The sequence below is a fragment of the Penicillium coprophilum genome, assembly GCF_028826855.1.
Source record: "Penicillium coprophilum strain IBT 35676 chromosome Unknown utg000004l_segment0_segment0, whole genome shotgun sequence".
Classification (NCBI taxonomy): domain Eukaryota; kingdom Fungi; phylum Ascomycota; class Eurotiomycetes; order Eurotiales; family Aspergillaceae; genus Penicillium; species Penicillium coprophilum.
Genome location: NW_026622723.1, coordinates 3,652,782 through 3,675,581, shown reverse-complemented (window position 1 = coordinate 3,675,581; position 22,800 = coordinate 3,652,782). Strand labels below are relative to the sequence as shown.

At 48.2% G+C, this 22,800-nt stretch overlaps 8 protein-coding genes across 8 annotated transcripts; 3 read left to right on the top strand and 5 right to left on the bottom strand.

Annotated features, from left to right (window-relative positions):
• Nucleotides 1–27: 27 nt before the first annotated feature.
• On the bottom strand, nucleotides 28–1,474 carry N7500_005839 (uncharacterized protein; the record flags this gene model as incomplete). Its single annotated transcript, XM_056676983.1, has 6 exons — nucleotides 28–328; nucleotides 390–562; nucleotides 625–671; nucleotides 738–804; nucleotides 859–1,396; nucleotides 1,455–1,474. 6 exons carry the CDS (start codon nucleotides 1,472–1,474, stop codon nucleotides 28–30), a joined length of 1,146 nt encoding a protein of 381 aa, XP_056531983.1.
• Nucleotides 1,475–2,299: 825 nt separating this feature from the next.
• On the top strand, nucleotides 2,300–3,853 carry N7500_005838 (uncharacterized protein; the record flags this gene model as incomplete). Its single annotated transcript, XM_056676982.1, has 2 exons — nucleotides 2,300–2,338; nucleotides 2,399–3,853. The coding sequence occupies 2 exons, from the start codon at nucleotides 2,300–2,302 to the stop codon at nucleotides 3,851–3,853; spliced, it is 1,494 nt and encodes a 497-aa protein (XP_056531982.1).
• A 141-nt stretch (nucleotides 3,854–3,994) lies between these two features.
• N7500_005837 (guanylate kinase) lies at nucleotides 3,995–4,748 on the bottom strand (the record flags this gene model as incomplete). The annotated part of the gene is made up of 2 exons (XM_056676981.1): nucleotides 3,995–4,572; nucleotides 4,622–4,748. The coding sequence occupies 2 exons, from the start codon at nucleotides 4,746–4,748 to the stop codon at nucleotides 3,995–3,997; spliced, it is 705 nt and encodes a 234-aa protein (XP_056531981.1).
• Nucleotides 4,749–5,085: 337 nt separating this feature from the next.
• N7500_005836 (uncharacterized protein) lies at nucleotides 5,086–6,258 on the bottom strand (the record flags this gene model as incomplete). Its single annotated transcript, XM_056676980.1, has 1 exon — nucleotides 5,086–6,258. The coding sequence occupies one exon, from the start codon at nucleotides 6,256–6,258 to the stop codon at nucleotides 5,086–5,088; it is 1,173 nt and encodes a 390-aa protein (XP_056531980.1).
• Nucleotides 6,259–7,701: 1,443 nt separating this feature from the next.
• Nucleotides 7,702–9,646, bottom strand: N7500_005835 (uncharacterized protein; the record flags this gene model as incomplete). The annotated part of the gene is made up of 2 exons (XM_056676979.1): nucleotides 7,702–8,578; nucleotides 8,691–9,646. The coding sequence occupies 2 exons, from the start codon at nucleotides 9,644–9,646 to the stop codon at nucleotides 7,702–7,704; spliced, it is 1,833 nt and encodes a 610-aa protein (XP_056531979.1).
• A 3,135-nt stretch (nucleotides 9,647–12,781) lies between these two features.
• N7500_005834 (arginine--tRNA ligase) lies at nucleotides 12,782–18,031 on the bottom strand (the record flags this gene model as incomplete). The annotated part of the gene is made up of 10 exons (XM_056676978.1): nucleotides 12,782–13,024; nucleotides 13,101–13,378; nucleotides 13,428–13,581; nucleotides 13,637–13,716; nucleotides 13,768–14,224; nucleotides 14,283–14,541; nucleotides 14,614–14,854; nucleotides 15,823–16,292; nucleotides 16,422–17,716; nucleotides 17,810–18,031. The coding sequence occupies 10 exons, from the start codon at nucleotides 18,029–18,031 to the stop codon at nucleotides 12,782–12,784; spliced, it is 3,699 nt and encodes a 1,232-aa protein (XP_056531978.1).
• A 1,303-nt stretch (nucleotides 18,032–19,334) lies between these two features.
• N7500_005833 (uncharacterized protein) lies at nucleotides 19,335–19,901 on the top strand (the record flags this gene model as incomplete). The annotated part of the gene is made up of 1 exon (XM_056676977.1): nucleotides 19,335–19,901. The coding sequence occupies one exon, from the start codon at nucleotides 19,335–19,337 to the stop codon at nucleotides 19,899–19,901; it is 567 nt and encodes a 188-aa protein (XP_056531977.1).
• Nucleotides 19,902–21,202: 1,301 nt separating this feature from the next.
• Nucleotides 21,203–22,534, top strand: N7500_005832 (uncharacterized protein; the record flags this gene model as incomplete). The annotated part of the gene is made up of 4 exons (XM_056676976.1): nucleotides 21,203–21,373; nucleotides 21,442–21,643; nucleotides 21,704–22,060; nucleotides 22,122–22,534. 4 exons carry the CDS (start codon nucleotides 21,203–21,205, stop codon nucleotides 22,532–22,534), a joined length of 1,143 nt encoding a protein of 380 aa, XP_056531976.1.
• Nucleotides 22,535–22,800: the final 266 nt, after the last annotated feature.

The window sequence follows — 22,800 nt, the reverse complement described above, 5'->3', positions numbered from 1 at the left end:
TTCCATGTTGCCTCACGCGCTTTATCTCTACCTGACAAACTCACTCTGAGCGTATTCTAAGAATCTCGCCCGAGACGCATCCGTGATCTTGCCCACGGAGAGGACTTTAACGTTGTGCTCGACGGTATAAACCTTGCCAAAGTTCACTCTTGACATGCAGTCCAGCTTCTGATCAGGCCTGGCAGGATCGACCTCTAGAGGCTCTTTGACCATCCGGGGCTCGGCCTGTACAGTCCGAGGCCTATCACCGCGCATACGAATGACAGCATGTTTGCTTCGGTCAATGCCAGCCTTGGCCACACCTTGCCCACTATAAGTAGTGATAGGTCTAGAGTGTTGGGTTAGTACTTTGCAACGCAATTGACGTGGATATGAACGTGCACACGTACACACACCAGCAGCAGCCCCGCTGCTCTTTAACCACTACCATGCGTCGGATACTACTGTATATGGGCTCTTGATACTTTCCCTTGGTGAATGGGCTTGCTGATGGGTGAGAGACTTTCTCGTTGAGTACAGTTCCATGCCAGCCTGCATTCTCATGCCAAAGCATGGAAAAGACCTATATGATCGCGATAGATTATCAGTAGGGCCTTGGTATTGACATCTAACAGGTGAACAAACCCTGCCAACTCGGAAAAATCTCCGAGGATCGCTCTGCCTTTTGTAGCCTGGTGTGAGATATCGTCAGTTTGTTGGTCTTGATATGCACGAAGCGTACCCGGGCTATTTCTTACGAGGGTCCAGCGTCTCACGTTCGCTGCTACTGCCAGGGATCACGTATGCTGGCTCCAATGACTTTCGCTACATCAAAATCAGCCAATTGGTCAGAGAGTAAGGAAAATACATATTACTCACTACCTCCTTGTCATAGTCTCGTTGGACATCCCCCAGATCGGGGTCGTTTCGGTGACTATGACTGCTGGCCCCATAGGGCAGCACCATATGCGAGGCTGGATGATCCCTGAGACCCAATCCCTGCAAGTCATTGACCTGAATCCTGGAAATGGATGCTTCACTTCCTGATGAGGCGGTGGCTTCGCTACTGTCGGATATGCTTGCACATCCGGTTCTGTGCCCGATGGTTTCTCGGGCTACCTCATACTTCATGCCCGGGCTCCATTCAGAATGACTGCTCGCCTTGACATTTGCTACTGCTTCTGCACCCGAACTTGAGTATACGCCATCACCCACACGATACTTGGCAAGTTGCTGGTATATGGGGGCTGGAGATAGATCATTGGTGTATGTTTGGTCGTAGTCGGGTAGGTCCTGCTGCTGAACATGATCTAAGCGACTTGCATGGTGGTCCACACCTGGGACGAATGGGAAATGCCCGTATGCGTCATGCTTGGAAAATGTGGACCGGGAGGTGCGTCGTTGACGTGGCGCGACACTTTTGTTAAACGCGTTACTTCCCCGAACTTCTCACGTAGGAAGAAAGAACAACGAACCTTGAACCTTGAGCTGACATCGCAGGGCTTAATGCCCCACCTGGATAGTCCCACTCGTAAATAAAATCCCCTTTTGCTCTGGTCAGTTCTTAAATCATTCTTGTAGCCAGTGTTGCCTACCAGAATGATTGTAGATGGATCGAACCCATCGGTTGGTCTCAAGATGAAGTACCCAGTCTGAAGACATAGCCTTTACATTTCTGACCAGGAAATTAGAAATCGAGGAAGACCGGACAGATGAGATATAAGCCTTAGGGTTTCTATATCCCTCATCAGCAACTCCTCAAGTACCCATCGCACCCCTGCGGCTCGGTCCGTTCAAATCAATGATCTTTCAAGAGAGATGATATGCATGGCGCGTACGGCATGAATCAAGTTGGTTGGCTGTCAAGCCCTCACTCGCGGAAGAGAAGATTTGGTAACTAGCACATGATCGTGGACCCGGACCCCAAGTATAATTCCAATGACATCCCAGTTGCATGAGGGGAACATCTTGGTGGCTGATATACCTCAAGTATTTTGGTATATTTACAATTGTGCTACGGGCAACCAACTGAAAGGTGACGCGCGGGCGCTAATGCAATGCAGGATATTTACGGACTCACGGCCATTGGAGGTTTCATTTGGGCACCAAGGCCCCAGTGACTGCGCCCTCTACAACCTCACCCCACTAGAATCGGCTATCGTGTGATCCCGACGAAGTCTCCTATTTCACTTTCTTGAGGAATCTTCCGGGTGACCAACATTCTGTCGGCTATTAGACCTTGCTTACCAACATTTGAACGTGTTGGTATATAATCTCCTTCGCGAAATGTGACTGAGAGGCACTATAAAACCCTTCAACAATGACATCCTGGCCAGGGGCACGGAGCCGTGTATCGCAAGTGAGTTGATCTATATTGATATGCATTAAGCTCGAGGCTCATCACAATCTTACCTTGTAGCCGCCGTCCACGGCAGACTGCTATACCAACACTAAAAGTGAAGTCTGCCTTCCCAACATTTCATTTGCTCCAACTTCACGGCTAGAAGAGTTACAAAGAGACGCTCGAGCATCGAGCCCCACAGCATCAGAAACCTTGCAACCATTGTTGCCACTTCCTTCAGGTGGTTTTGCTCCAATAACGACATCAACAGCGCCAATCATCGGTCATACCGGACCAGATATGGTAGATGACGGGAACGAAGCCACCAAAGACGACCGCTGGTCACCACAAAATCTCCAACAATGGAACGAATATGATGCTTTCACCGAGTCATCCGTAACATCCTTCCCGGTTCAGTATCCCCCCGAAATAGATGAACAAGCCAACTGGTATCGCATACCTGCGCCGCCCCCTGAATCAGCCCGTGAGACCAGTGCCAAAGTGGCAAACCTTATAGGAGAAATATTAAGTATACATGAAGATGTGTCAGCCAAGCGCTATCGGATCCGGGAAATGCGGCATATGCTTCGACAGAAACGTGATGAGGAAGATGATGTGCGGGCTGCACTACGGAATAGTTTGAATCTCATAACTGCCGAACACGTACATGAGGATCTTGCTGCTATCAATGATACCATCAATAACCTCCAGGTCGTGACAGCGGCCTATTTCATCCTTGAAAATGAGTACCATAGACAGGAAGAGGAACTGTCGCAGCTGGAGTCCGACTACAATAAACACTTAAAAACATTGCAAATCATCTTCAAAAATCAAGGCAGTTCGTTGGCACACTTCCAACCCATCCACTCAGACTCCGAGTCTTCCTCGACCAACTACGCCTCGGAATATGATGACCATATATTGCCCCCGGTGGCTGATTATCCCTCCGTGGTTGACAAGGCGCGCATACTCACGGAACGCCTATCGGAACTAGAGACAGAATACCTGGTCTTAGTTGACCAACGCGAGCTCCGTGAGCGAGTCGGCATCCCACTCGATAGCGCAGCCCTCAACTTCCTCCTTCGCTATCAAGATGAAAAAAATAAACTCGAGACTGAGCTTAAAGTAGCCCGCCGGAACATGGAGTCGCACCCGGAACATGCCAACTGCTCTGCGGGGGTCGCAGAAGAGGAAGATAGAGAACAGGAGGTGATACAGCATTTCATGCCTGAACTCCCAGAAAGCCAGACGTACAATGATCCGCTACACTCCTCAGAATTTGAGGATTCTTCACCTTTCTTTGCGTCCGCTCATCCATACCCTATCAACAAAGGTACTTTTGTGAATCGATGGCTTCTTCATCGGTTGCGGCACTCAAGATTTGAGATTATGCGATTTAAGTCCGCACCTGAACTAATAGATCTGAACAGCAAAGGCTGGGGGTCAGACAATATTAGCAAAATGGCAATGATGCTTTGGTTTCAGGATGGTGCGGCGAGCGTGGAGCACATCAGGAGTCAATCAGCGAGGTAGTGCATTTATACTCCGTGCATAGGTAGAATTGAGCGCTTATATACTGTTATTGATTTACCATCTGTTCTTGATCAACTTCTTAAAATCCTGAATAAGTGACCATCGACAATGAGCCCAAATATAACCCAGCTGTGCAAGCCCTCACCCTAATCCAAAAACAAATCTCTCAAGCTCGAGATAAGCCCTTTCCAAATCATCATTAACAATAACCTGATCAAAAACACCCGCAGTCTCAGCAAACTCAAGCTCCCTCCTCGCCTGGTCCAATCTAGCCCGAATATGTTGCTCACTCTCCGTCCCTCGACCCCTGAGCCGCTGCTCAAGCACACCGAGACCCCGCGGTTTAATGAAAACATAGCGGGCCTCAAATCCAGGGTTGATTGTGACCTGTTGCACGCCGACCATGTCGATATCAAGGATAGGAATGAGTTGTTTCTCGAATATTTCTGCGAGTGCTGCTTTACTCGTACCGTAGAAGTTATCAGCGTACATTGCATCTTCGATCAGATCTCCATTGGATTTAAGAGTGTTGTATGTATCGATGGAAACAAAGTGGTAGGATATACCGTCTTTTTCACCGGGACGTGGTTTCCGGGTTGTGTGGGAGACTGTCAGCTCGAATGTGTCTGGGTGGGCGTCAATGAGCTTTTGAATAAGGGTTCCTTTGCCTGCGCCTGAAGGACCGGAGATCACAAGAGGTCTTCGATCTTGAGGTGTTGCTGTAGGGATTAGCATAAGTAGAGTGTAGGTGGAAGGCATATGACGTACATGAAGCCATATCACCAACTACGTGGTCCTTGTCTTGACGATGAATTTTAGGAGCTTGGAGTTGGTAGTTATCGATCAATGCAAGGAGTGATGCCAGGGATTTATTAAGTCCAGGCCGTGCCGACATAGAGCAAAGTCGGCATCGGACAGCCTTACCGCCCATCGGCTCATGGATGCGAGCAGGCCTACACTAATTCACATATCAACATGCCGAGGAAGCTTAATAATGGCGAAATAATACTGCATTGAGATGTTATCCATTCGCATCGTGATTCTGTTCATTATGTACATGACCCAAACAATTTCCCATATCCATATCCGTATCCATATCCATAAATCGATCGGCAAATGGCCGCAAAAAGACTCTGACTCCATAACCCAAGAATGGTCGAACGTTCAAAGCAAGATCCCATAAGTAAAGATCGATATCTCTTTCAAGCCCTAGCCCATATTGTAATCATTATTCAAGAGTACTGTGTCTCGCCCTCACTATCACTCAGACTATCGCGACGACGGCTGCGTCCATCACGGCGATATCCCTTCGTCAAGCCGGGAATTGGATGCTTGTAGCTCTTTGTACCAGAATCCTCTGTGTCAACGTTGGAATATTGGTACTCGGAACGGGAGCCCGCAGATGAGAAATCCAGGGGTTCAGTAAAGTGGCCCTGGGGCACGGAGCGGCGTTCGCGTTGCTTGCGAGGACTGCTAGTGCGGGATGAAGGTGCGGGAGGTGGGCCAGCTAGGCCAACTTCGCTATGTCGTTCACGACGGCGGTTGTGACGGCGGGTAGATGGGTCGCGGACACGAGGCTCTTCGGTTACTTGGCTGATAACGTCCTCGCTACCTTGAGTGAATGAGAAGCCAGAGGGATCGCGGCGGGCATGGCGTGGCTGCTCGTAAGCAAAGTCGTAAGCCTGGCTCATCTCGCTCTGTTGGTAGGAGGTGGGCGGGGCAGAGGTGTCGTAGTCGCTGCCGTTGTAGGTGCCGTCGGCTTCGCGGTTCATGCCGCCAATGCGAGCGGGTTTCTCTTCCCGGTAGGCGCGTACATCGGCATCATCTGCGCCTTCCCATTGCTCGTGCTTGTTGCGTCGGAGAAGCTTCTCTTTGGCTGATTCTTTGAGCCTCTTGCCCCGTGACTTCTCTGTGATAGTCGTCGCTGTGTCGGTGTATGATCCTTCTGTGTAGGTGTATGCGTCGTCGTTGTAGTCCTTGCCGACGATACTTCCCCCACCAAGTTTGGTACTCGCTGTGGCGTTACTGAGAGTCTTTCCGTCGGGACCTTTTCGTCGCAGAACAGTGGACTTGTAGTCATCCCAGTCGCCCTTGTGCCAGACGAACCCGCCATTCTTGGCCCAGAAGAAGAACCAGATACCCCCCACGGCAAAAGCAAGTCCAATAATGGCAAATAATGCCATCAGGCCTTGCATTTTGATGCTATGTGGGTCGATCGTGCCTTGGCCATATTTTGGCTTGGTAGAATCATCGGAGTCGCTTCGTGGGAAGAGATTGTAGACGTGCGTGCCGTCGGGAGTCAAAGTACCAGCGGTGTTCTCACTGCTATCATCTCTAGCGTATATTCCGGCGACAGCCGCTGCTGGATAGTCGGGAGAGTCCCCATTCGGCCAAAATGGAGGCATGATGGAGTATTAGAGTGGTCAAGAGCACTCGGCTCAGGACTGGACTCACTATCATATTGTTAGTAACCCAAAATTGCTGGAATCAAAAGATAGGGTATATAAATATACACTAAAGTAATTGATCAACACGAGCTGTAGATAGAGATAGATCACTGACACGTTGGTATGTGGGTATAGAACGTGGGTATGGAATGCGGGCAAGAATGAAGCACAGTGTCTAGATGGGTATTAGTAGAAGGGTCAAGATAAGATGAGGAAATACAAACCCAGATATTCAGCCTGACTTCCAGCACAAAATTGGGGAGGTTGGAAGAGAGGCTGGGGGGCCTGTGTTTACACGGTGGTTGTCACAGGCGACCAGATTACATCATCCCCACCTTGCCCACCCACGGGTCCAGTGGACGGGTAGAGTTGGGCCCGTGGGTCGATCTATAAAAAGAGTCGATCATTGATTTCTATCGAGATCTGAAAAATGGCGCTTTTTTATTAAGAAGATGGGTTTAATTATGGATCAATTATATCAAGTCGACAAATGCCACCCACTGAAAACCTCTGGGAGAGAGTATACACGGTCGAAAGCTGTGATCGTGCCCAGACAGCTTGTAGGGTATCATAACCAACTAAACAGCAAAAGCACGGGGAAAAAAAGCATCAAAACCAATGGACGATAAAACAGACAAGGAGATTCACGAGACTGCGAAATAAACCGAATGGGTACAAAGCCCAGAACCTAAAACTACGAGGCTCCCAACGGGGCAAAATACCAACAAAACACGTAAAATCATAGATATGGCCAAAGAAAAAGATGACCTGTTGAGACATGACAAGTAAACAGATATGGGTATAATCTCTCTCCGCCACTCGGAGTCGCGAACAAAGTAACCGGGAGAAAGACACAGGCCCAACGAGAAAGGCTATACACGAAACGCTGACAAAAAGAGACATCAGAAAGTAAAGCACATCAGACTTGTCATTGCAGGTCATCAGAATCGTACAATCATATCGCCATAACAAGAACATCATCATGGGGGTTCGTGCCCGACAGTTTTGCCCAAGCACACAAAATATAGAGAAAATCAAGACAGCAGTTGCAAATGAAATAACACACAAAAAGTCCTCCCAGTCTAGCGAGACAGTTGGGCAACAGGCAGCTCTGGACGTTATGACAAAGCCCAGTATGTCACCCAAGTCGCCCAACAGAGTCTCGCTTTTGGTAATTACCATTGTTTTTTTTTTGTTCCACAAGCACCCGATCCCGAAGAAAAAAAAAAAAGAAAAGAAAATGCAACATGTGCGGAGCAATCGAAACTTTTGACAAACAGGCAAGGCCAGCCACAAACGGCTATGCATACACAAGATGGAATCACAACGAAAAAGTAACCTAACCATAGAGAACGAAATGAAACACAAAAAAAGGGACATCTAACAGGGTGGGTAACAAGATTAGTGGTAGCGTGGCCCATAGGCTGACTGACTGTCACGACGATTGGATCGTTCTGACCGCTTGTCCTCCCGGGGGCGCCGCGCCACATCCTCAAGTGCCCGACGGCTGGAGCCGCCCGTATGATCGGAGCTGGCACTGTTCACATGCTGCTTGGATGGCCGCGGGCCGCCGATGTTCAATCGAACAGCCCCGGTCTCCCCAGCGCGAATGTTAATAGATTTGCCTGCAACTGATTCAGATGTAAATCCAATTTGGAATCCGTTCAACATGAGGGTCATGTTCTTATCATCTTCCTTCCGTGAGGCAGTGGCACTGCCGCGGCTGCTACGACTCTTCTGGCTGCCGCTCTCGCTTCCATTGCCTTGAGACGCTTTGGGCAGCAAGGTCTCTGCGGAAAGAGGTAGTGCAGCTGTTGAGGTTCGGCCAGACCGGACTGCCTGGTAATTCTCGGCTTCACGTTCACGGTCCTCGAGGTCGCCACCGACGCTGGATCGGTCATCGTAGTGGTATTCGGGTGACTTACGCTGCCGAGAGCTCGCCACGGCTACCTGAGCATTCCGTAGATCATCGTGGTAGGGTGTTGACCGTCGGTTATCTCGTAGGCTATGGGTTCTCTCTGGGAACGGGGCTTCCCTTGAAATTCGACGATGGCCACGATCCTGAATTGCCGGCAAGGCAGACGCAAGTTCCGGCATGTCCATGCGGTCTATATCTCGGACCATGCCTCTGTCCCTGTCCATTCCTCGTTCTCTCTCCATACCTCTGGATGGGCGACGAGAAGGAACAAGACCGGCAGAGGTATGCATCTTCCGTGGTAGATCTGGTCGCTCTGGTCGCTTCGCCTGGTGAATCTGCGGGGCAGCCCTAGGCTTGGGCCTGGGGGGGTGGTAGCATCGTCCGATAGTAGTCTTCATCCTGATCCTGGTGCCGTGTAGGACGGTCATAGACTTCTCGCGAGGAATAGTGTTCCATAGGATCATTATCATACCAATCATACTGCCCGGCATCCATGGGTGGGGGAGGAGGGGCATAGATAGATGAGGACCGAGGCCGTGGCTCCCGGGACTCGGACCGCTCTCGTGTATACTCCGATGATGGGTACTCCGAGGCTGGTGGGGGATAGTAGGCAGCCTGTCCATATGGAGATGATGAGTACTGGTGCATGTATGCTGAGTTGGCTGGTGGAGGGCCATGTTCGTATGCGTGCTGGGAGTACACAGAAGGTGCCATTCCTGAACCCATCCCATGTGGTACACCTTGGAAGCTCATAGGTCGTCCGTTTGGGTGATAGGTGTGGTACGAAGCGGAACGGCTGGGTCGACCAGGGTTATTGACATGGATGTTCTCAATTACGTCGGCCGGATATCGGGCAGTGTGCGGGGAGGGTGAGTAATCTGGGACGGGTGGACGCTGGGGGTGGTAATAGGCATATTCGCTCTGTCGATGCTCCATCGGAGCTGATTGATGGTACTGAGGAATGGCGTATTCGTGGTAATTATCGTGATATTGGCGGGCAAAGGATTCTCGTCGATGAGACTTGGACGACGACCGGGGCACGTGAGCATGATGGGCAGCGCCCGCATAGGCACCAACCATCTCCTCTTCGCGCGGGGGTCGTGATCGTTCCTTTTCCTTGCGTTCTCTGGTTGAACTTTTCCTGGCAAGGTCGGTACGTTTGGGGGTGTCCAGCTTATGAGGGATCGGTGGACTTTTTCCGCCCGACGGCCCAGATTGGGTGCTATTAACCGTAGCGGCGGTGCGACTAGAATAACCTGAGTCACTGGCGGCGTCGATCAGCGGCTCCTGGAATCTTCCCAACCTCGAGGATATTTTGGCAGCTGTATTGGCAGCAATTCTGGCAGAAAGCCTAGTGTCGGGTAGAATAGCGTGTTGTTCTTCGTCGTAATCCTCGACGCAAGCAGGCCGGGGGCCCTTACTGGCCATTATGTGGGCTGCAAGGCAATCGAGTGTCTGAAAAAAAGAAAATTAAAAAAACAGGGTTGGTCCCGTTTCCGACAAGGGCGACGTGGGTGGCTCCCACAGGGCTCCAGAACAAGATCAACTTACAGCAAGCCACTACTCCCCTTTGAGGATGAGTCAGAATAGATAGTCTTCTCCCCCCCAACCCCGTAGATCTGACGAAATGGGCTTCTCTTTTTTCTTTTTCTTTTCTCCCCAGTGCCCAACCCAAGCGGGCCACTCAAACAAGTAAGCGGACCTGCCGATCGCGGCGGGCGATGGCAGGCGGAGGGCGACGGGTTCTGTCAAGCGGAGAGAGCGAGATGGTACTTTTCAGATCGCAATGTCTCCATCGAAGTGGGATGTTAGGCTAAGAGTTGGGCGAAAGCGTTGGGTCAATGAAAGGAAGAAAATAGAAAATGACCTCTCTGGCAGACGATGAGTGGTGGAGCGTACTGCAGCTGCAGAGGTTGGGTTGAGAATTTGGGATCCTCTGCCTGACGGTCTTAGAACCCAGTGGGGAGAGTGGAGTCGATGGGCAGCGATTCCAAAAAAAAAAAAAAGGTCGCAGTGAGGGGTGTGACTTTGATATCTATGAAAGAGAAAGAAAGATATCTAGCGATGAAAAAGGAGAGAAGTATATAGAAAAGAAAGAGAAAAGGAGTTAACACCCGAAGGCACAGGGCACAGGGTTTAAGGGAAAAAAAAAAGGAAACGGAGAAAATTCAAAAAGTTTCACGAAGAGGCTCTCGGTACCCAACACAAGAAAAAAAAAAAAAAAAGAAGTGGGGGATACCGTCATCAATGTATTATCTATGTTGTTTAGCTTATATCTATTATTTGATGTCTATATCTAATATAAGTACTCCGTATAATATCTAAAATATTCAAACTATCCGAAATATCCATGTTAGTATGTCGATTATTTACTTTACTTTTTAAGCTCAGGACCCGCTGGAAATTCCTTGGTTTTCATTCTTAGGATCCATGGTTGGTCGTTACTCTTATCTATATTTCCTTTTCCTTTTCGTTTTCCCGTTTGTTTTCCCGTTTTTTTCACTTTTCTGCTTGTATTTTACCTGGAATTTTCGTCAATGTCGCATTCCTATTTCTCCCTAACCTTCATCCCACCTAACGCCCAACCGGGTTTGCGGCCCAATGATCGCCTCCGCCGTAAAGGGTCTTCCCTGTCAATTCAAAAGGAACCTGTTCCTCTGGGCGAATTTCGGCTGTTCGGTTCTCAGGTTCAGTCATCCATTTTCTCTACTCGTTTGATCATTCCATCAACTTCTCATATTGGCGTACATAAGTCAATGCTTCAAATACAATGACAATGTATCCGGGACACGGGAAAAAGACGGTGGGGATGGCACCCTGCAAAGGCTGCAACTCACCACTAAGGTGACTCTTCCTTCTTCGTAATCCGTACTCACACTCGTAGTATGTACGATGTAGGCACACACCTGTATGTATCAAAGGCAGATGCCTGTTTGTCTTGATAACCAAGGGCAGAATCGCCACTGTGGAGTGAGTCAGGTTGACTTTTACCATAGAAACCACAAATGTCAAACGACACTAGAAGCAGAGGAGGGACTGAGCACTGCATGGTATTCGTCGTCAGAGCCCCCTCGTCCATGTGGCAGGATATCTTTGGACGTTGTCTCTTCTCCGCCTGCATATTTCCCATTGTGACTCACATTGGGAGAAAACCTATGACAATGTGCCCTCGCAATATGTACTTGTACAAGTTTTAAAGTATATTGTACTCCATACACAGAGACACTAGATTGTACTAGTGGTGAACTAAATTGCCGGAACCTTCTCTCGGGAGGCAGAAATGGCTAGATCGGTATGACATGCAGCACGGACGGTCTATCATTGTCATTGTGGATTCCTTCATATCCCTTGCGTCTTTAGATCAAGAGGTTCGCAGAGTTTTCATTCTGCACGTGTAACAATGGCACTGTTCGAACTACGGAATCGCAATGACCACTTCAAACTATACAACGCCGATAACCGCCAAAACATCCTAGTCCTTGGTATTCTAATCTAGTCAAAATGTTATTTTGGGCCGGAGTGGATATCTTCAGGCTAGGAGGCTGAAAAGTCAACCCAGGAAAAGGGCTCCGCTCCAAATATAACCAAGGATCTCCATGCGGCTCCGGTATTTCTTCTACTTCTGTTTACAGTGACACCGTTGATAGTCATGACTACAATATAACATGTCTTCATATCAACCCCGGGAGTGCTACAAACGCCGTGCACACCGGGAAATAACTAAAATTGAATTGCATGGCAAGATAGCCAACAAGCTTTGCTCGCATATCCTTTTCATGGTGCAATAACGTTGATGTCTGTCGCCAGTCATTTTTGGATTTACATCGGGGAGATAAAACAGGGTCAAGGGAGCCACCCCCTTACTTCACTATGCGAGATGGCATCAGCTCCTCGAGGCGAGATGTTCACCGCTCTTTTGCAAGTACCGATAATTGGTAATCTGGGGATGAAGATGAGGGGAAATCAATCCAACTCTATTCATCGCTCGGCTCGAGAGACTTCTATCGGGGGTTGAGTGGGTGAAGATAGGGGACAGAAACATTTTAGAAGTTTCGTGTACGGGGTACATGGTACATCGGTATATATGACTTGCATGTTGATCGCCTCACCCCAATCTTCTTTGTATGGGACATCATTCGTCAGCTCTAGATAGCCTTTTCCATAGATAGGCCTTGGCATGTAAATGGATGATTAGCATTGTCTGATGTCGTACGAAAGACAATAATCATGTAGGTCAGGTGTTCCCGTGGCTAAGACTCAAGCCCAGCCTGCTACTGAGGTGTTACGCAATCTACAACAGGGTACTTTATTGAGTGTGGCGTCTCTTCAGGGTATCGGGGAGTAGGTGGCTGTCTTTCCGAATGAAGCTCCCCAACCCGTGCTCATGTGGATGCAAAGGTGGTTTTCAAAACAAATGCTTTTCTATCAATTATGTCCACCTAGCCTGATGTATGTTCACAAAGATGCGTATAAGCTCCCCTTCTAGTCTGCACCAATAGCCAAATCAAACCCAAATCATCCCCAAGTCGTCTCCAACGATTCGGCTCGACTGATCTCGGCCTCCTAGTTCCTGCGCAGGTAGAGAGCAATCCATCCAAGGATTCGATATCCCGCAATGATGCCCAGAAGAATTCCAACCCACTTCCCCGTCAGACCAGTGGAGTAACCATACGATTCTAGAACCCCAGTGCCCCGAATGAGGCACTGATCCTCCAGATCAGTAGACCACATGCACCGACAACCGGCGCCACACGAGTAAGTCCGCTTGGAGAACTCATTAACCATCATACCCTGGAAGACATAAGCCTATTCCAAATAACAAGTGAGTTAGTGATCATTCGGGCAAGAAAATCAAAAATCGGATAGCGGTGTATCAGCATACCTGGTAATCGATGTAGTGAAACACATATTTCCAAAACGGATTGAGGATTGTCTGCGTGACCATAAACCCTCCGACACTCATCCAAAGTCCATTTGCGAATGCGACAAGCGCCAAGGCAATCACAAAGTTTGGGAATACCGATGTCACGAGAACCACTAGGGATTCGGCCGCCACAAGGTCAAGGAATATCCACATCACCCAGGTGAAGAAGGCTTCAGCTGTTGGTTGGAAATTGGAAAGCCAGTATGAGACAATTGAGAAGAGGAGAGATATCAAGACTGGAGACATTAGAATACGGCCATGTGGCAGGAAGGGACGAATACATACAGAGGTAGGGAAGACCAATGATGAAGTTTGAGATCATGAACGGTGTCACACCATACAGTCCGTTGGCTCGCTCTTTGGAAAAGATTGCCCGGTCTTCGAGAAACGCGGGGACGTATGCTACCGCCATGAAAGACATGAACGCGGAGCCAAAGAACTATATTTCATGTCAGTATGGGTATTCTTTTGATTCCAAGTAGGTGTAAACTCACAATGCCGTTGATCAATGGCTGTATAGACTCTTGGGATGGATGAAGGCGTAGCCACACTGTACCCATCATGATCGCCAATCCTGTGCCACATTAGCACCGGTAAATTTTGAAAGGGAGAGGATAATTCGTACCAAGATACATCACGATCCGGATTCCGTAAGCAATGACATCGCGGTAAGACTTCACAAATGAGCGATGCAGCAGAGCCACAGTAATAGAAGCCGTTCCCGCTCGATCCGTGCCTGTCATGGAGTCTTCGTTGACAGGCTTCTCTGCCGAACGTACACGCTCAGACACTTTTCTTGATCCTGATTTTGCCTCATTCGAGTTTGCCCAGGCAGTCTGTATGGCCTCGAGTCGCTCCTCCGCCGAGCCCTTCGAATTGTCAAAATCGGAACTCACAGTCTCCAAGAGAAATTCAGCAGGGTTGGTATTCGCTGGAATCGGATAGCCAATGCCGCTGAAGTAGCTCTCCAAAGCTGAGATTGCACCGAAATAGCATGTTTTTCCTGCCGAAAGGAGTAACAGCTTATCGAAGAGTTGAAACGTGGTGGTCGATGGTTGATGGATACTTGCAATGATTAGAAGCTATAATGAAAAAAAAAGACGTTAGTAAAAGCAGGGTACATATATGATATGCACGTACATTATTGGCCTGCGCGAGCTGCTTTGCATATGACATAACCTCAAAACTGGCGGTCGAGTCCAGACCGCTTGTAGGTTCATCCAAGAACAAAATTCTTGGATTAGTGATGAGCTGGCTAGCCACGCTCACACGTCGCTTCTGACCACCACTGATGCCCTTCCGGATCGGGGTGCCAACCAACGTGTTCGCCTGGTTCTGGATACCAAATGCCTCCAAAAGTGTCCGGATTCGATCCATGCGCTGGCGTTTCGATACAGAGCTTTTTGATAGAAGTAGTAAGCGTCAGAATCTGTAGACAATATTGAATGGTTGTTATTTAGACTTGACATACCTCGGCAACGAAAGATCCGCCGCGAACTTCAGTGTCTCATGCACCGTTAACGACCCGATCAACACATCTTCCTGCTCGACGTACGAGGTCACTCGCTGGAAAGTGCGTGAGTCTACTTCAGCATCATTTACATAGGTCTCCCCGAGAACCTTTGCACCAGCTGACGCTGCACGTCGAGCAAGTACGTTCAGGAGTGTGGTTTTGCCACAGCCTGATGGGCCCATTAAGGCAACGAGCTCGCCTGCATAACCAGCGTCAGTAGGATACCCTTGATATAAAGTATGGACCAGGATACGAACCATGTTTCACATCACCACTAATATCATTCAGCAGATCGCGGGATCTCTTTGTTTCACGATCCTTGACGGTGACCGTTAGACCTTGCCAAGAGAAGTTCCGAACAGTCTCGTTCATCAAGAAGTGTCCGCTGTCATTCTGCTCCAGGTCAGGGGTACTGGACGCACTCAAGGGTGAGGGATCGCCCATGCTGCAATATATTGTAACTGGGTTTACGGCAGATACGAGAGAATTATAATCCAACCCAGCTCAAGGTTCGGGGGCTCACGTTTTATAATTTTAAACATACCCATACTACATGCACCTAGACCCACGGACTTATAAATCCCTGTCTAGGGTCGAGACAATCACTTTGTCCGAGGTGGTCCCCGGCTTAGGCTGAATGTAAGGCTCAACCCTGGAACCCATACAATATAGTGAGGGCTCGAGCCCGAGCTGACATAAGAAGTCCGGGCTGACATAACCCTGGAAGTTCCCCGGAGCTCTATGGTCCCCGATCCCCCGAGACGCCGGGCTTCAAGAAAATCTATAAGCCTACAAGAATAGAGAAAATTTCAATTTCAATGGCCCTCTGGACATGTGGGGTACGTGGTATGAGTTCGTTGTGTGCATGTGTGCACGTGTGAACGAGTAACATCGAGCTCGGGGATCTTCTCCTCTTTTTACCCTAACAATACGGAGTACAGCATTCAAAAAAAGCAAAGAGAGAGAAAAGGAAAAGTAGGTGAAAAAATCTAGGAATGATTTGATAAAGGAAGAAGCATACAATGCCATTTTTATTTGTCCCGCTCTTGGCGCCCAATGCAACTAAATTAAAATCAAGGTGTACTAGAGACACTAGTCTTTGAGAAATACTGTGGGAAAACACCACACAGCAAAGTGAGGAAAATCGGGCAAATAAGCCGAAATTACATCCTGGAAACGAGGAGTCAATAATTGCTTTTTCAGCAAGGGTGGGGAAAACTAACCGCTCAACAGGGCTCAGACCAAGAACCCGCATGCCGTTGTTGAGCACTTGGCGGGCCGACGCATACAGGGCCATACGTGCCTGCTTGACATCGGGCTCGCTACCAATCACCTTGAGCACATCGTAGCTAGAGCTCAACATGTGTGTCATGCGGAACAGATAGCTGAGAACAGTGATGGGCTCAAGAGTCTTGGCGGTTTGCAGGAGTACATCGGGCCATTGCGCCAGCAGGCGGGCCAGGTCGACAGCATGCTGCTCGGTCAAAAGATCGAAGTTGGCATTGACCAGCTCGTCAACATTCAACTCAGACTTGCGGGCCATGGAGCACAGGCGAGCGTGAGCGTACTGCAGGTACGGGCCGGTGTCACCCTCAAAGGAGGTCATGGCATCCAAGTTGAAGTCGTAGCCGTTAACGCTAAGAGAAAACATACAATTAGTAAATGAATAGACGAGAGTAGGCAGGAGGGGAAAAAAGCAAAAAAGCAAAAAAGCAAAAAAAAAAAAAAAAAGTAAACAAGAACAAAAACAAGAAAATGGTACATACCGCTTGCCAGTCATGTCTTGCACCATAACGGATGTGATACCCAGAATATCGGCAGTCTTCTCGGGATCCTCGACCTGTGAATACTTGACTTCGTTCTTCTTCATGACTTCGTGCATCTTGTCACCAACGTCACGCAAGATGTCATCCAAGAACTTGACGGTACCCTTACGAGTACTCATACCACGGACCATACCAAAGTTGATGTGCTGGCAACGGGAGGCCAAGTCCTTGTGGCCCATAAGTTCAGTGACCTTGAAGAGCTGAGCTAGGTGGAGATCCTGCTGAGCGGCAACAACGTAGATCATCTTGTCGAAGTGGTACTCATTATCACGCTCAGTGATGGCACCGATATCGCGGGTCAGGTAGAGAGGAGTGCCATCCTTGCGGATGATGATAGCCTTGCCCAGCTTCTTGGCACCGTGCTTGGTGAAATCCACAATAACCGCACCCTCGGACTTCTCTGAGACACCTGCCTCCTCCATACGCTTGTAGGCATCGCTCATGCTCTCGGACTTGATTTGAGATTCACCGGAGTAAACATCAAAGTCAATGTTGAGACGGGCATAGGTCTGCTTGTACTTCTCAATACTGAGATCACGGAACTTGCGCCAGAGGGCAAGAGCCTCCGGATCGCCGTCCTCCATGCTCTTGAAGTAGCGACGGGCCTTCTCGTCCTCGCTCACGTCCACAAGCTTGGCAAGCTGTGCTTCGAGCTCAGCAACATCCTCGTTCTTCTCCTTCTTGGTCTTGATCTGTTCCTTCAGTTCCTTGATAGGTCCATCCTGTTCACTGACCTGACGGTTGACCTTGACATAGACATCGAACAAGTGGTTGATGGGATCCCTGATAAGAGCTTCCTCATTGCCGTAGTCCTTGAAGCCGTTGGCCAGCAGACCATACTGCTTGCCCCAGTCACCGAGGTAGTTCATCTTGATGACATTCCATCCCATGACAGTGTAGATATTGGCGAGGAAACCACCGATGATGGTACTTCGGAGATGACCAGCGTGGAAGGGCTTGGCGATGTTGGGCGACGAGAACTCGATAATGATCTTCTTCTGGCCCTTGGAGGGGTCGGAGGGGTCCTTTTGACCCTGGTTGCCGTTTGTTCCATAGGCGGCCTTCTCCTTCAGGATACGGCCAAGGACATTGCTGGTCAATGGCTGGCGTTTGCAGAAGAACTGAATATGAGCACCAAGCTGAGTCGGGGGGTGAATAAGGTCGGAGGCGGGAAACTTGGAGACAAGATCCTTGGCAAGCTCCACGGGATTTTGCTTAATTTGAAGCGAAGCCACCTAATTGCATGCAACAAGACATTGTTAGTCTAAGGGCTCCTGATCATGCGAAACATGCGAATTGAATTGCGCTTGGAGTGTGCCGCCACTTACCGGCAATGAAAGGTCACCCTTGTCCAAAGTACTGGTCCAGACAATGCGCGGGTAGATCTTCTGAGCATCGATACCGGCAGCTTTGCCCAACTCCTCCGCGATATGCTCGCGGTAAATATCCATCGGGTTCAGTGTCGGGAAGCATCCTGGGAACTGAGATGTCTGCGCCGTCGATTGGAGCGAGAGAGCCTCAACGGAGGCGGGAAGAGAAGCCGTGGACATGATTGAGAATCCTCGTTGACCGAATGCGCGTATCAAAGTCGGAAAAGTCGAAGGTTTAGAGGGGCAGCGCAACGGAGAAAAAATGGCTGTGAATCGCCGGGCCCCGCTTAGACAATGACCCATAAAGAGGGGGAAATCTCTCGGGTTTCTTTTTTTTTTTTTTCTTTTTCTTTTCTTTTTCGCTCTTGCCTTTTGACTCAGACTGGAACAGGGCGGTGAATCACGTGGCTATGGAATCTACCACTCAAGGCGGTGAACCATGCTATCGCTATCTTATCGTTATCTAAGGTGTTCCACCTGGGCAAGGTTCACGAGCAAGATCACGTGGCTATACAGCCCTGGGACTTGTGAACTTGACACGGAGTGGCTCATAGCTAGATGGCTCATATTACATAGCTCATGTGATAATGGCAGTTTTTAGAGTTGAAAGTAAGCGTCAAACAGCTCAAGGGCTGCAGATCCCACCAGTCAACTCCGCATCGATTCTCCTTCGTTTCAGAAATATATTCAGTTTCAATTTACTCCTGGTATGATCTGATTTGACCCGTTTGTCATGTCCGAGATCTTGGTAGTTCTATTTGCCAACTCTGACCTCTTGTTACACTCAGGCAGAAATGTCTTATTTGGTTGCTTGTAGTAGCTCAGTCCCCCCTTTGTCCCCATGAACCATATCAGAAGCTCCATGGTAACAGGTAGATTCATCATGCCGATACAGTTTCACTCGCTCTTCTCCAATATCCCCATTAATCAACCAAGCTCTTTTGTCCTTCGGATTTCCCCTATTCGTCGTTATATGCTAACTCCGGTACCACTAGGTATTCGAAGGAGCTGTAATGACTCTGAGGCTCAGAGTCTGAGCCTATCCGCTCTGTTTGTTTGAGTGGGCTTTGCTGGCTTTGATTACCTACAAGTTCTAAAATCAGTGATGCAAAAAAGCAGGGCCTCCAGACATGACAAGGCTTGTCGGAAATACAAACAAACAATGAACATAGAAAATAATGTCAAAGCTTTGTCTCCTGATTCATATTTATCAAAAACTTGACAATGGAATCGAACACAATGGCTTTGTTTTCACCAAAGGCCCCAGACTAGTATGGTTGTATGCCATAAGTTCAATTACAATATAGTCGGCCAGTGCCATGTATTTATTGGGCTTCAATTCCCACCATCCAATTCATCGGCAAGTCGGCATTATCCCGCGACTGAAGAAGTGGACTGAAGAAGTGGATAGAATTTCCTTCCACATCTGTCGCCATCTTGAGAGCAGCCCTAGCAAGATAACAAACTTTGGGAGCGAATCAGTATGTCATATTACATTACCATCCACCACGGCTCAGGTGTGGATGAGAGCCCTGAGAACCAATGGGTGAATCTGTCTTTTACTGTCAAAGAATATTTTTACCTTCGGACTGATGGGGCGCTAATTTGTTATATCATGGAACGTATCCGGGAGAAGAAATTCGATCTTACTTCTGAACCCTGGGATCGACGATCTCGATGGTGTATCTCGATACCAGTCTCCAAGATGCATGAGAGCAAAGACGGGGCTGCTGCTGATGCTTTACAACTGGCGGAGTGGTACAGAGTTCAAATTCTGAATGGGAACGCAACTATTAACCGTGAGTTGCTATTTGATCGGAAGCCATTTTATGATGGTAAGGAATGCTGTAGGGGTAATGTCTGCGATCTGATACTGCATCCGGAGTGGTGGATCCCAGAGCCTTCTTCGAACAATTCCACGGACTCTTCTTCGGATTCTTCTTCAAATCATTCTAAAGATCCTTCTGTGGATTCCTCTTCGGATCCTTCGTCTGATCCTTCGTCAGATCCTTCCTCTGATCCTTCTTCTGATTCTTTTTCGGACCCTTAGTGTTTTGATCGGCTGACTGGAATATGTATACAATCTCTATGCCCTTGAGTTTGACTTGATAATGTGACTAGTGCCAATTCAAAGCTTTCAAATTCAGAGCTTTAGTAGCCTTCTCAGTATTTGTAGGTAAAGAGTCATTTTTCAATAGATCCACTGTAGCGGGCAGCATCACCTGGGGAGGCACCCCCCGTTAACAAAAAGGTTAGATAGTAACAATTTGAGACTATATTTGTGGGTATAGTGCGCAAGACATGGCCTACTAAAGTTGTTAAAGATGGTATGTCGCCATATGTGATATGCAATACAAGGAGTTGTGACGTCTTAGTTCGTGACATCCTTCAACCCGGTGTTCAGGTGTGTGATAATTGCAGGAAGAGTCGCAGCTCCAAAATTGCCTATGTTTTATATATCCTTTACTGAAAATATCTGCTAAGTCCACGCGAGATTGATTATGTCCCTGGCAAAAAACAAGACGTGGGAGATACATCTTACGTCTCCACCACAGATCCACAGCAGACAAGGTGGAGAAGATTACGTGGTTGAAGAAATGACTAGGCCTTATATTTGCTAACAATTATTATCGTATGAAACAGTTTGCTTCGCTTAGGAGCGGAACTAGAAGTATATCGGAACTCATTACCGAGTATTGTATCTTAATTTAGATTAGGTTAGTACCCTGATCAGCTAATAAAATTATAGATCTAACCGTGAGCTACACTGTAACTATAGCAAATTCGACATAGCATGATCATTTCTTTGCGACTTAGCAAGAGGTAGAAATTAAAGATATCCATCTATCCTGGACTGCAATCTTAACAACTAGCTGACAGATGGTTATATAGGACACTACTTATATGTTCTGATGGACTAGAATCTACAATCCTGGGAAATACCCACTAGAGACAGAAATTGACACTGTTCTTTTTATTGACCGGAGATATTGGAATCTGACTGGACAAAGCAGTGTATCAGACAAATTTGGTGGAGTCGCGAACCAAAGGTTCTGACATCCACACCTTTTGACATCTGGAGTGTTTCGATGGTTCCGCTCCACTCAATCGAACTGGGCCTTCTAGATATCACCAATTAATCCTGTTTGTTCCTATTGCACGCCCATCATACTCCACTACCATGCTGTCAAGTCGTACGACACCAAGGCCTGCATTTCCAGCTGCGGGTCTGATGGCGATGAGTGTCTCATCTACATATAAGTTGTGTGGGTGCTCAATTTCCTGGCCGCACGGTCTCAAAAATGGATGATACCAGTTCTCTCTTCGCTCAATTGAGTCACACCTTCTAGCATGGGCCTTCATGGTAGTTTCCCGGCCTACGGTGGTCGTGGCCCCAGCGATCTTCGCCTCGGTATTGCTTTGGGCGCGATTGCGACTATCTTCACGGCGTTGCGTGTTTACGTTCGCATCCGGATGAACAAATTTGGAACTACTTCACTGATATGGGCCCTGGCTGCTTGGGTAGGGACATTGCATTTTAAATTTCTTGAAGGAAATAGGAAATACTAACTCACTTGATCTTGAAATAGTCGTTAACAACAGTGACCCAAATTTTCGCTATTATTTCCATTCTCCATGGCCTGGGAAATCATATTTCAATTGTGCAGAAAGTGGGCGAGCTACACAATTATCTTCTATTTACATGGATCACAGTCTTCTTCTTTAATATGGCAATTCCAGTGGGAAAAGTAGCAGTTGCTGCATTCCTGATCGAATTGAACTCGCAGAGCAGTATGCAATCTTCCGACTCTTCCGTCTATGTTATTTAGCTGACAGTGAGCTTATTGATAGACCCCAAAATACGGCGCAGTCTCATCGTCGTCGCGGTTTTGAATATTATTCTCAACATTCCTCAAATCCTTATGGCCTGGTTCCAATGCAGTCCCCCGAGTGCGCTCTGGGATCCTCTTCACCAGAACCAGTGTAATCACACCAGGAGTGTATATTATACCTACTTTGTCGGTGCGGTAGCTGCGCTTTCTGATTTCTATCTTGCCATTATTCCCATAACCATGCTGGTCCCTTTGCGCATGGACCGGAAGTTGAAATGGGGATTGAGTTTCCTCATGGGATGCGGTATCTTTGCCGGCGCCGCTGCAATTGTCAGAACATGGGCAGCCAAGTTCATTATGAGCGATGATTCTTCCTGTAAAGCACTTCATACCCTGTTTCACATTTACACCGAACATTTCTCTAACAACCGTCATAGATGGCATGGGCATCCTCTTTTGCTGGGGTGAAGTCGAAGAATGGCTCGTCCTCATCACCATGTCCATCCCACCAGTCTGGCCCCTATTTCGACCTCTAACCAATCAATTCATCAAATACACAAGCGATCGAAGCCAACCACAATACAAGTATGACGGCTACGGCCAGTCCACCCCAACGACGCGAGGACACCTGACCGATGGACCAATCGTCACAACCACCATCTCGATTTCATCGCACAAAGGTGCGGCAATGACGGCTGGTACCGTGGACGAAGAGGGATCCGATTCCCTTTCCAGATACGAAGAAGAACCTGAGACATCTCAGATGCCCCTTGGCCACAATGGTCACCCAGAAGGGTGGATGAAGATGTCCCAATTCAATAAGCAGAATCGTACTCGGGCTCAGAATTGAGTTCGCTTTCATTGCGACTGTCGTATTATTCCCCCTCCAACTTCACCTTCACTTTTCAGCACAACATCGATCATAGGAATCCGTATAACCTTTGTCGTTCCTTCCTGTATAGTAGGCCGAGGGAATTGAACCTCTTTTGGAAGGCGCGACATCCCCGGAGTATAGACCCCCCCTCTTCTTCTTCTTCTTCTTCTTCTTCTTCTTCTGCACCTCTTCTAAATCTCTTGTCCTCTTTCCCATTCGTATGGTCCTAGGTACATAGATAC